We start from the raw sequence: 12,403 nt of genomic DNA on the forward strand, positions 1-12,403 counted from the left end.
TTAGTACTGTCTAATCTAGATTACTGTGCAGCAGCGTGGTCGAAAATCACCTAACAAAACTACAATTAATGCAGATTAAGGGAGAATGATATTAATAAGACAAACCTTGTGGGACCTTGTATGACTACATACATATAGGAGTTAAAATATCCATTGAGCCTTTACGATCAATTAATATGCATAAATTAGAGAGAAACCAATACAAAGAGATATTCAACAAAAAACTACTTTTAATTACAGAGAGCTAAAACTAATTACATGTGTCAAACTGTGATTTACAGAGCTATTATAGAATGGAACTTTTTACCTGACTCACTGCTCAAAATTGATAATAAAGTATGGTTAAAAAAAAACAAAAACTAAAAAGACCCTATTTAACTGATTCCTGACCATTACATTTAAGTAAATAAAAGTGAAATGTAGAGTAGGGAAATTACTGTCAATGGGAATAGTGAGGTTACTGGATTTTTTCTACTTTTTTATTACATTTAACTTGTTTTCTTACTTACCTATGTTTCTTTTCCTTTATTTTGTATGCATTTGGATACATGTATATATTTTATTTGTGCATGTATGTATAATGTTTGTGTGTTTTATGTCTGATGGACCCCCAAAAGCATAGCTGCTATCATTATTAGAGCTAATAGGGATAAACAAAAAAAGTCAAGTACAATCTATGTGTTACAGTGTCCAACAATGTAGCATTAACATAGGCCTGATCTTAATCACCAGTCTTACAATGGTTGTGACAAACATATCTAGAAATATTGTTATCTTACACATTCAGGATTCAAAATGAATGCCAGTACTAATTTTTAAGGTTGGTTTCTCAGACAGAGATTAAGGCTAGTCTTGAAGCAGTATTGTCATTTTAATGATAAATCTTCATTTTATTAGGCTTAAGAAACTGTCCGAGAAACTGCCGCATAATGTTCAACTGGACTAGACAAAAATTTTGAAGATATAGGGTAAAACAAAAGATGCAAACCTCATACACAAATATATTAATACAATTTTGGTCAAAGAGATTTATTTTTCACCAAGCAATTCCTTTAATTTAGAGTAATAATGTACAAATTATTTTGCACATTTTGCATAGAGTTCTGCAATCAATCAGTGTCCAGTTACAGTTAAAGTTAGAGCACACTGGTGTCAAGACTACATCAATAAACTATATTTTATACATTGTCAGAAACCACATAAAAATCATCACACAATAGTCCAATAACAGTTAATGACACCAAATTTTCACAATTCCCTCATACACCAAATGTAGTTGATCAGCTGCTGACGTGTTTCTTGTGATCAAGATCAAGGCACTAAGTCGGTCAAATTGCTCAAAAAGGGTGAATATTCAGTTTTGTAAAATGATCAGAATGTAAATGTGCTAAATCTGCTCTGACCGCTTTTGAATGACCAGCTCCGGGAAGCCGGTCCTGCTGTCCATTTCTCTGGTGAAGTGGAGGCCAGTGGCCTCTCCTATGACCACTTCTGCTGTGGTAAACACTTCTAGGTCACCCAGCACGTGACCCCCAATGGTTTTGCCGTCTTTATCAGCCAGACAGATATGCAAATGAGCTTCTCTGTTCAGTGTGCCCACCAGAGATACAATCTCAAACCGTTCCTGTAGATGAATCACCTACACACACACACAGACACACACACACACGGCATGTCAAAAGTATTATCTCCACACAATTAACAAAGATACATACCAATATATTTAATTAATAGCAGCTGTGTGCTAATGCTGCAGGTATGTTTAGCTTCAACTCATCAAATTTGTGTTAAACAAAAGTGTCTTTCTTGACATGAATAGAAACATTTATCATCCCTAACAATGATTTGACAGTTTTGTGCCCTAAACTACCTACTGTTGAAAAAGTGAAAAGCTATTTTAATCCAATTATTTAAAATCACCCACATTTTTGCATATGTGATATAGTATAACATGGCCTGTCCATGTTATACTGTTAAAAATGGTTGAACGCACAAAGCGTAACTTTCTCTTATTGGCAATTTATGTGAGCACACTGTTTAGCCCAGCTAAAAGAACATCTAGATATCAGTAAGGGTTCAGAGGTTGGATGTAGCTGACTGTGTTAAGCAATCTGGGTCTACTCAACCTTATTCCCTCTTACGCCACAGTGTATCTTGGCATTTTGCCCCTGAAAAGCTAATTGGCTTCACTGATGTTGCACTTAATAATATTTCTCACTAATAGACAGCAATTGTTTCACAGTTAGACTATTGGTAGGTTTTGGGTTGACAACGCATTAGCTGCTCACATAGTGTGCCTCAGGGTTCAATCCCTGGGCTGATAGTTTTATTATTTTAATAATCCAAATTAGAAATATTATCAGACAGTAGAATTTCCAGTTCCAGTTTTACATGGAATATATGCCCCCTCTTGTGCTGGTTACACGCATGGCTTATATACAGTTCTGGAAGACTGAGAACTTTCTGAATTTAAATAACAATAAATCAGAGATTAAATTAATGCTATCCTATTTTAGTACTATATAAAACAACTGTTTATTTATAGTGTAGATAATCACAATTCTACTTCTTTTCTACTTTCAAAAAGAAACTAAAAACCCACGATTGAAAATCACTTCAGTCTAGTGATTCAATGTTTATGCATTAATTAATTTGCCACTGAAAATTATTAATTTGCAGTTTTTTTTATATTAACATATCTTTATATATACTGCATAAAGTATTTTGTTCATTATTGGGCACATATAAGAATGTTATTTCAAGTGTTGTTAAAGGCAATAAGAGTAGTTTTAAAACAAAGATATGTACAACAGGTAAAAACAAAAAAAATATATAGTGAAAAGTACAGGGATTTTGCCATGTACCTCATTGGTGTTATTGGCTGTGGCATTGGCCAACCGCAGTGTTGCCTTGGTGAGACTTCCCACACAAGTGATGATGAACGGCGCTTTTAGCTTCTGCTCCTCCACAAAAGCCAGGAGACTGGACAGCAGCTCCTGCCCCGGGCCCAGTCGCAAGGCAAGCACACGCAGAGATGAACACACACTGTCCTACAGACAATCAGAGAGAAAAAGACACAGAGAAAGAGAGAGAGAGAGATAACAGTATATGTGTGTGTATAGTTGGTTTATTACTTACTTTATTACTAGAATACAGAATCTGTTTATGTTATGTTGCTTATTATTCACAAATTGGCTCTGTTCTAATTTGCTGCTCTTTTTAACATGCCTTATTCCAATGGCAGTCTGAGCTAAAACTGTTTTTAAGTTCAGTCTGAATGGCTGGGGCTAATCTGTAACAGTATGTAAATGTTTCTATGAGATTAGAAAAAACAGTACTTTCCAAATGAAAAACAAGTATCTAATTTTTTGTTGAGATTAATTTTTAGTTTACTACATAATCTGAACACACACTGAACTGTCCCTTACACTGTGTCAAAATGTCTTAATGAATAAACAAATATAAATTTTCCAAAATGACCCGAAATAAATTATTTTTACGTTGACTTCTATTGAAAGTTACGAAGCTTTTATCTTGCTCCTGTTAAGCTGCATGTTTTTCATTGGACAGCGATGATGTGGAATATATAAACACATGTTTGTAGACACCCTTCATAATGAAGACATTCAGCTACTTTATGTTGCACCATTGCTGGCACAGATGTAAAAATATGCAAACAAATCCTGTTTAGTTTGTAAATAAGTTTTGCCAATAGAATAGGACCCTCTGGAGCAGATAAAAATGTACCTATTGGCACCAGGCTAAATGCCAGGTGTGGGCTATAGAGGGGTTTGTGGCCCACCAGCATTGACCTTAAGAGCAGTGGAATTGTGTTCTCTGGAATGATGGAGCTCCATCCAATACTTTTGGGATGAATTTGGTACCAGAAAATTTGAATGGGCAGGTTTTTCAATACTGTTTTTCCATAATGCGCATGAAATAATTAAAAATGCCAGTGATGTGCATTGAAGCTATGTTGCATTTTGACTGAAAGTGAAAGCAGAAAACATGTCTATATGTCCCCACACTAACATATTTTTAACCACTTGAAAAATACACCTTTTCACCTTTCACTGCCATTTTTTAAACATGTTTTAAGAACATAGTGCTGTGTGTGTTATATTTTAAAATCCAAGTTTTAGGTTGTTTAGGTTGTGCCTCTTTCAGTGGGCTCATTCTGACTGATCAATAGAATATGATGTGGGACACCAAATATAAATGCTTTGAAAACACGAATGCAACTAATGGTCCCATCAGTAAAGGGTCTTTAAGTTCAGTTAAATATGTCATGGGAAATCAACATGCTCAACATACAACAATTAAAACTCTGTCATAGAGAATTACTCAGAGTGGACAATAACATGCTGTTTCAATGTATTGTGACTTCCACATGAATGGCGTCACCAAAGAACAAGCGAGCGATACTTTTGTCAATACTAGTGGGCCTGTGTGTGCGTGTGTGTGTCTGTGTCTGTCTTTCTCTTTATATAAACCACAAGCTGTGAGTGTATTGGAGAGTGAGTAGTGTTTGCGTTTTGTGTTCTGTGGGTCAACGCATTCATTCAACACGTCTTTCTCTCTTGCTCATCTTTATCTGCCCCTCTTTCTTTTACTCCCTCAGACTCTCTCCCATTCTCCGCAGGCCCCTCCCGCTCCATTTTCTCCGCTTATCTCTGCTCGTTTCTCTGTGGTCATCACGGCTGTGAAAGAAGCCGGACGGGCACCTGGAGGCTGCATAAGAGACGCCTTTTCAGGCCTAAACACCCTGACGCCGGCCAGCTGGAGCATTGTAAATCCACCTTAGCCCTCAGACCCCTGCACTACCGTCTGCTTCACCATTAGCCCTCTCTTTTCCATTCTCTCCACACTTCAGGACCACGGCTACACAACATAGCAGCAATCTTTAGTATACTGGCCATTGAAATACTGATATTGCAGAAGGTTGGAAATAGGCAAATGAGCCGCTAGAAAATGCCAGTATTGTACTGCAGTGGGTTGCGCTGCATAGTATCTTTAAAATGAAAACAAATTCAATTTAATTTCTTTTACTGATTGATGCTGTCATTTATATGTGATTTGTACTTTATACTTCAAAGCAAATTAATTTATAATAAATAACGATACAATAATAATAATATAGCTGTAATGAGACATTACTACCTTTTGTGCAGTGCTAAAAATACATAGCTTGCGAACACAGCATTTCATTGACCTTTATGTTCATAAACTAACATTATAAATAGTTTTAATCTTATTTTAAAATATAAGGGACAGTCATCAACATCTCTGTTTGGGTTTACAGTCAAAGCAGTGGCTCTCTGAAATATCAGATTACTATTTTCCTTTTAACCTAAATATATTGAAGTTTTGAAGACATATTTGACATTAGATGTAGAATTGAGCTGTTGAAAGGGGGCATACACAGGATATATCTGTATAAACTATATATATATATATATATCTGTGTAAATTTCACACAGATATATATAAACTTACATATACGGAAAGTCATTTAATTTGCTCTAAATTCCACACATTTTTAACTTTATAAAACAAAATCCGGTCTATGTTCACCACATCTAGTAGATCATATGGCCTTAATATGGAGCATTAATCAAGCCTCTTTTATTAAACATTCCCTACTGTCACTATTCATCACTATTCATATATAGCATCACATACCATTTTCAAACACATCAGATCTTCACTATAAAAGGTCTATAGAGGGGAGATATTCATATATATATATATATATATATATATATATATATATATATATATATATATATATATATATATATATATACACAAAACAAAGTGTGATATTCATAAATACATATACATATATACATATATATATATATATATATATATACATATATATATATACATATATATATATATATATATATATATATATATATATATATATATATATATATATATATAAGTATGTATGTTTGATGGTCTAACCTGACCTTGATCAGAAGGTGTGTAATGGTGTATTGTGAGTGTAAATTGAAAGCTTCAGCCCTTTGCCACTCATGTAGTGCTGGAAAATCAATGCCTGGGGTGAATAGCTCACTACAGTCCAACCAGCAAGGATAATCACGGTCAGCATTGTGGTAATAGGCCTATGTTTAAGAATAATGTTCCTCAAATATCTATGGTTAAAGACTCTCCAATAGCTTCGCAATCATGTCATCTATAGCTAAAGCAGTGCAGGGCATGAATTTCACTATAAAGACAGCCTGAAAGGTGGCCATGAGACTAGTATGATCAACTATGAATCTAATATCTTTTGTAGAATGAGACTGTGTGAATGCTGAGAAAGTACTACTCTTATAGTGCAAACACACACACACACACACACACACACACACACACACACACACACACACACCAACACTCACTGAACGCCAGGTTATGCAGTGGCACGATTCTGGTGATAATAATAATGTTCATAACCTGTCAGCGAGCTGCTTCCACAAGGTTCAGCTCTAAAAAGGCAGGGCATGATGATGGCTACATGTTTTTAAACACGCCAAATTAGCCTAATCATCCAGGGCTGAAGTGCTTCTTCACTGTATTCAGCTTATTAAACCTCCCCGTTGCCAGTGTGTAGGCATATAAACCTACACATAAACACTTGTAGTGGCTCAGGACGGACTAAAACAAAAATATTTCCATGGTGGGAATGAGACAAGGGTAGTTTAAGAGTGCTTCTGATTACATAAGCCCAATTTAGAGTAATTTAGCATAACAATAGTGGAGGCTCACAGTAAATTATTCACTCATTCTCCAGCTGTAGCTTCTGGACACTCGGGTCTGTCTTATTTTAAGTAGCCCATAGAGACTTTGTCTTTTTCCCCCAGTATGTATCTGTGGACTAGGGCTGCCACGATTAGTCGACTAGTCACGATTATGTCGACTATTAAAATAGTCGACGACTAATTTAATAGTCGATTAGTCGTTTTTTTTTTTTCTTTGTTTTTCTCTCCAAACTGCTGCGACTGCCTTTCTGTCCTGGACGCACATGCGCAGTAGTGGAAACCGGGGTAGGTAGTGGACGACATCTCAGGACATTATACAGACAGGCTCTGGTTTCATGGCTACCCCGCTACAGAACTCAAAAGTGTGGGATCACCAAGAAAATAAAAGTGAAACGCGTGCAATGCAATATCTGCAATGAAGAACTTGCCTTCCTCGGCAGCACAACCGCGATGCACGAGCACCTGAAAAGGAGGCATGTTGTGGCTGATTAAATGACGAAGAAGCTAAATTGCTATTTAGCTGCTAAAATTAGCGTAAACAGAGCGTTAACTTAGTACTTAACTTACTCATCTTGATAGCTTTAAAACAGAGGTCACTAATAGGCGGACCGCGATCCGGATCCGGACCCAGACGTTGTCACAAATGCCGTCCCAAACCGATAAACTACAGAGAAATATTTCATTCTGACAGTGGCTTCTGTTTTCAGTGCTTTTCGGTGCAGTAAACTCACAGATCAGTCATGTGTGGTGTAGACCGCTGCCACTGTGCAGACCGCTGCCCTGTGTACGGTAATGTACACAATATCTGGACAGAGAGGCATTTTTTATTAATATACTTTTTTTTCATAATAGTTCAAACAACCTCACGGTTGAGATGTTTCATAAATGCCAGTGCCTTATCCTTATTTTACACAGTTGTTTACACTTTATGCTAAACAGTAAAATAATTGTCTGTTACAACAAGCTGCATATTTCATTAAAGCTTTAATGAACTATGATTTTAATTGTTTTTATTTTTAGTTAGCATATAGCTGAAATCTAATGTTGGTTGTATAATAGCAGCTGCATTCTATTGTGATAAACTGTGTTTTATATTCAATTAACGTATGATCCGATTAGTCGACTAATCATAAAAAATAATCGGTGATGAGTCGACTATAAAAATAATCGTTTGTGGCAGCCCTACTGTGGACCCATAAAGAAAGTTGTGGAGATGGGTTTCGAGTGGTCCAGCAGGCTAAGTGCTGCCACTATGACCAGGAGATCGCCGGTTCAAATCCTGTTCATGCAGCTTGCCATCGGCTACCGGAGCCCTGAGAGAGCACAATCGGCCTTGCTCTCTCTGGCTGGGTAGACGGCGCTCTCTTCCCACATCACACCAAAGGGTGATGTCGCTCAGCACAAGGCGTCTTTGAGCTGATGTATGAGAACCGAGTCTTTGCTCTTTCCTCCGAGTGCGCTGTGATGCTACTCGGCAATGCTGAATCAACAGCAGTTCAAGAAGAGGCGATGGCTGACTTCACATGTATCAGAGGAGTCATATGCTAGTCTTCACCCTCCTGGTGTTGGGGTATGACTAGTAATAGGGGCAGTCTTAATGAGTGGATTGGGTAGTTAGCTGTGTAAATTAGGGAGAAATTGTGAAGAAAATAAAAGAAAGTGGAGATATGGAGAAATAATGTGGACCAGGCAGTGTTTTTATTAGAAGTAAAGCCACATTAGCCTTTATTTAGCTTTGCTGTATTTTTATATAGGATTCATATAGTCTCTACATTATTACTACGTACAATAGGGAATATGTACAGAATATTGGGGACTTATCATTTGTGCAGCAATTAATATACTGCAGGTGTTTCTTATCAAACATTCAATGACTATCTGGCAGTAGACAGTTATCATATTAAATCTGCCAGTGTTATATCAGCACTGTTGGTATTAAAGTAACCATGAGTGTGCTGGTTTTGAGACTCACAGTGTTAATTCAATACTGGCAAATGTACTGTGAATGTTCATTATGCACTACTATAAAAGATAATACATTTATCTACAGGAAGAGCCACCTGGAAAATGCATAACCAAAAAAACAGACACCAGAATAGCTCATAAGACTGGGATACTGGTATAAACCTCAAGTTAAAAGCATTAGATACAGGATTATTCTACCCAGTTAAACTACTGCCTTAATTTTCCCAACACTGAAACAGCAGAAAAATCACAGCAGGAAATGATACAACTTACCATTTGAGTAGATCCGTGAAATGAGCGGCAGTTTCAGAACAGTCATATGACTTTCCCGTCAAAATAAAAGCCCGCTTATGACGAGAAAAAACATCACGTAATGTGGAATTTCATTTTACCACTAGTGTTATTTTAAGTAATATTAATTAGCATGCTAATTTAACAGAAAATCTCGGTACTTTAGTGTAATAATACATATAATCATAAAAAACTGTTAATAAATAAACAAAATTAGAACTGTTAGTAAATTAAATATTCTTTAGCCACGCTGTTTTATTACACTGTTTTATTAGAAATTACCTCTTTAAACCATTATTGTGGAATTATTGTGACCTGTAGAGCCGTTTGAAAGTTTTGAAAGTCAAAAAGTAACAAAAGACACTTTTAAACAGATTCCTATGGGGAAAGGTCTCTGTCTGCTGCCTCCCCCTTCTATCTGCTGCCTCTCCCCTCTATCTGCTGCCTCTCCTCCCTGTCTGCTGCTCTTCCACCCCTCTATATGCTGCCTCTTGTTCTCCATGTGCCGCATCTCCTCCTCTGTCTGCTGCCTCAGCCCCTCTGTCTGCTGCCTCTTCCACTATGTCTGCTGCCTCTTCCCCTCTATCTGCTGCATCTTCCCCTCTGTCTGCTGCCTCTACACCCCTCTATCTGCTGCCTCTCCTCTATCTGCTGCCTCTCTCCTCTATCTGCTGCCTCGTCCCTTTGTCTGCTGCTTCTTTTCCCTGTCTGCAGCATAGTCCCCTCTATCTGCTGCCTTTTCCTCTATCTGCTGCCTCTACCCCTTTGTCTGCTGCCTCTCTTTCCTGTCTGCAGCATAGTCCCCTCTATCTGCTGCCTCTTCCTCCATCTGCTGCCTCTACCCCTTTGTCTGCTGCCTCTCTTTCCTGTCTGCAGCATAGTCCCCTCTATATGCTGCCTCTCTCCTCTATCTGCTGTCACCCCAATTCAAATAACAAAACACAAAAACTGAGAAGTACTAAAACTAGTGTGGTTGAGTAATACAATTTTTTCTGTGACTATATTATTTTAATCTATTTCAGGAAACACTTGTAAAATATTTGTCATTATTTACCCAGTGCAAAACTGTTTTAGTCACTGCTTTTAAAACAATTTCTCTACATGAATTAATGCTTTTATCAAATTCCAATAAACGTTTAAAACTCTACATTTTCTTAAAATAGTTCATATAATTTTTTTAACTGACTGATTTACTGAAAAAAAATAATTTTATCCATTTTAAGGGAGAGACTTTTATTTTGGCAGAAAATCGTTTTGGACTTTGGCCAAGTGTTACAAGTATCACCATGGTCGTTGGTCTCATCTATTGAGGTCAGTGACTGGAACAGTATGGAACAGTGGAGTTAATGTGTTAAAGTTAAACAGGGGCTCTATCTGTGTTGTACTCTGCATATAAGGCCTAGAGTGGACCTGTGTGAGATTAAGGTGGGCTGTTTTCAGGTCTCAGGTGGGTCTGATCTGCTGATCATTGGCTTTTTACACAAAACTGAAGAGATCAAGTACACACACCGCCATTAAAGCAGCTGTTTTCCTGATAATATAATTTGGATATATATTTTTTATATATCACATCTGTAAAACAGTGACAGTCTAGACATCTTAATAAGTCCAAATAAACAATAAACAGCAGCTACAGAATAATAAAAGTTACCTATAACAAAAGTCCTCTAATAGGCTAAATCTGAAAGTATTACCAGACTTCTTGAATCAGACATTAATTCCCAAATTATTAAACATATTCTTGTGCTCAAACTGATCTTATTTATTTTATAAATGTAGAGATATTATGTATTTTTGGTTTTTATCTTAAATTTATGTTTTTACACCTAGTTAAAAGCTACCAGTTGTTTAAGAATCATTTGATCCTCCACCAGGCCCAGTAAATAAATTAGTGGTCCCTGATCGCCACCTGCTGTTCATCCAAACATACTACTACTACTGAACTACTAAACCATTAGTAAGTTAAATGACTAGATTTGTAAATCACTCATTAGATGGATAACATACAGTTTCTTTTAGTGGTATGTTCTGTCTCCTTAAATGCCACAATAAACTTATCAAAGAAGTACATTATGGTCAATAGTAAATAAACAAGTTAATTGTGAATAATGAAAAGAAAGGAAATTGACTCGATATTTCAAATATTTTTCTGCATTGTTTTTTCTTTTTCAAGCTGGAAATTGCTTTCCCAGATAGAGAAAGATTTGACCTTTATCTAACCCTATGGCCTCCCAAACCCATTCATTCCTAACCCATAGTAGATCTGTTCTAATTGTTTCCACTCAAGGATGCACTCCATGAAGGTTTCTTCTTGCGTGCTTTAGAAATACATTTTGTTAACTCCTAGGTCTTATTAGCTGTGACCCTGATGTGCTGTATATGGCAATGTGTGCATTCTGAAAAATCCTGATATACTCTATCGATCTGTTTGTCCTTCAGTCAGTAAGGGAAGGTAAAGGAAACATAAGATACAGGGTTGCACAATATAGCCATTGTTAACTCTTGATGCGATACTGGCCATTGTAACACCACTTAAGTCTGAATTGTGCAAAGAAATATAGTATGTTTTCTTGGTAAAAATGCAGCAGGCTATTTAAACCAGGTCATATTATCCACTCCTTGCATTCACTACAATGCATTTTAATGTTTGACAAATGATAAATATCAAATGGTTGTGCATGTATTTATTGCAGCAGCAAACGGAAAAGAAATTAAATATTTATGTGGAGATTAGTTATTGACATTGAGGTGAAGGACTATTGGCCCAGCATTCTTTGCAAAATTGTTTTAATTCAACCACATTTAAGCACTTTAACTGCTTGTTTAGAGCCCAGTCCATAAGGACCAATATATTTTATGTTGTTATGGGAGATTTTCTTTACTTTTTAACTCTAGCAGTATTTAAATAAATAAAAAAACTCTACTTCCACTCTAGAATGCTGACAATATATAAGTAATAATTGTGTTACTATATAATAATAAGGTGAGAACCTGAATTATACCTGCATAAAATGCTTCAGTCTCTCAAGAACCCACACAACACTGATCTGGCATAGAGGTGGAGGCTTTCTAGTTTTTTATATTGTGAGTGTTGGATGTTTTATCACAGTTTAATGAAAAAAAAAACTCCACTCATTGATTGGTAACAACCATGTGCAAGTTCATAATGCCAAACTTGTCAGTAAGCTGTGTTTTGCCCATTGACATGAAAACACGGCACAATGGGTTATGAAAAAAACTCCACCCTGGCAAGAATTTTCAAAAACCTCTAATTTCAGTATCCTAAAATGTTGTTTGTGTGAATGGGAGACAACACACACACAAACACACACACACACACACACACACAATAAAAATCCTGTTGTATGTGTATG

The 12,403-nt window shown here is 36.5% G+C and overlaps 1 protein-coding gene across 1 annotated transcript; it reads right to left on the reverse strand.

Annotated features, from left to right (window-relative positions):
* Window positions 1–863: 863 nt before the first annotated feature.
* Window positions 864–9,068, reverse strand: LOC107197779 (bifunctional protein GlmU). Its single transcript, XM_015607393.3, has 3 exons — window positions 9,012–9,068; window positions 2,865–3,050; window positions 864–1,639 (listed from the first exon to the last, which is right to left on the reverse strand). Exons 1-3 carry the CDS (start codon window positions 9,012–9,014, stop codon window positions 1,388–1,390), a joined length of 441 nt encoding a protein of 146 aa, XP_015462879.1. The 5' UTR covers window positions 9,015–9,068; the 3' UTR covers window positions 864–1,387.
* Between the last annotated feature and the right edge of the window lie 3,335 nt (window positions 9,069–12,403).

Source organism: Astyanax mexicanus, chromosome 1, assembly GCF_023375975.1.
Source record: "Astyanax mexicanus isolate ESR-SI-001 chromosome 1, AstMex3_surface, whole genome shotgun sequence".
NCBI lineage: Eukaryota > Metazoa > Chordata > Actinopteri > Characiformes > Acestrorhamphidae > Astyanax > Astyanax mexicanus.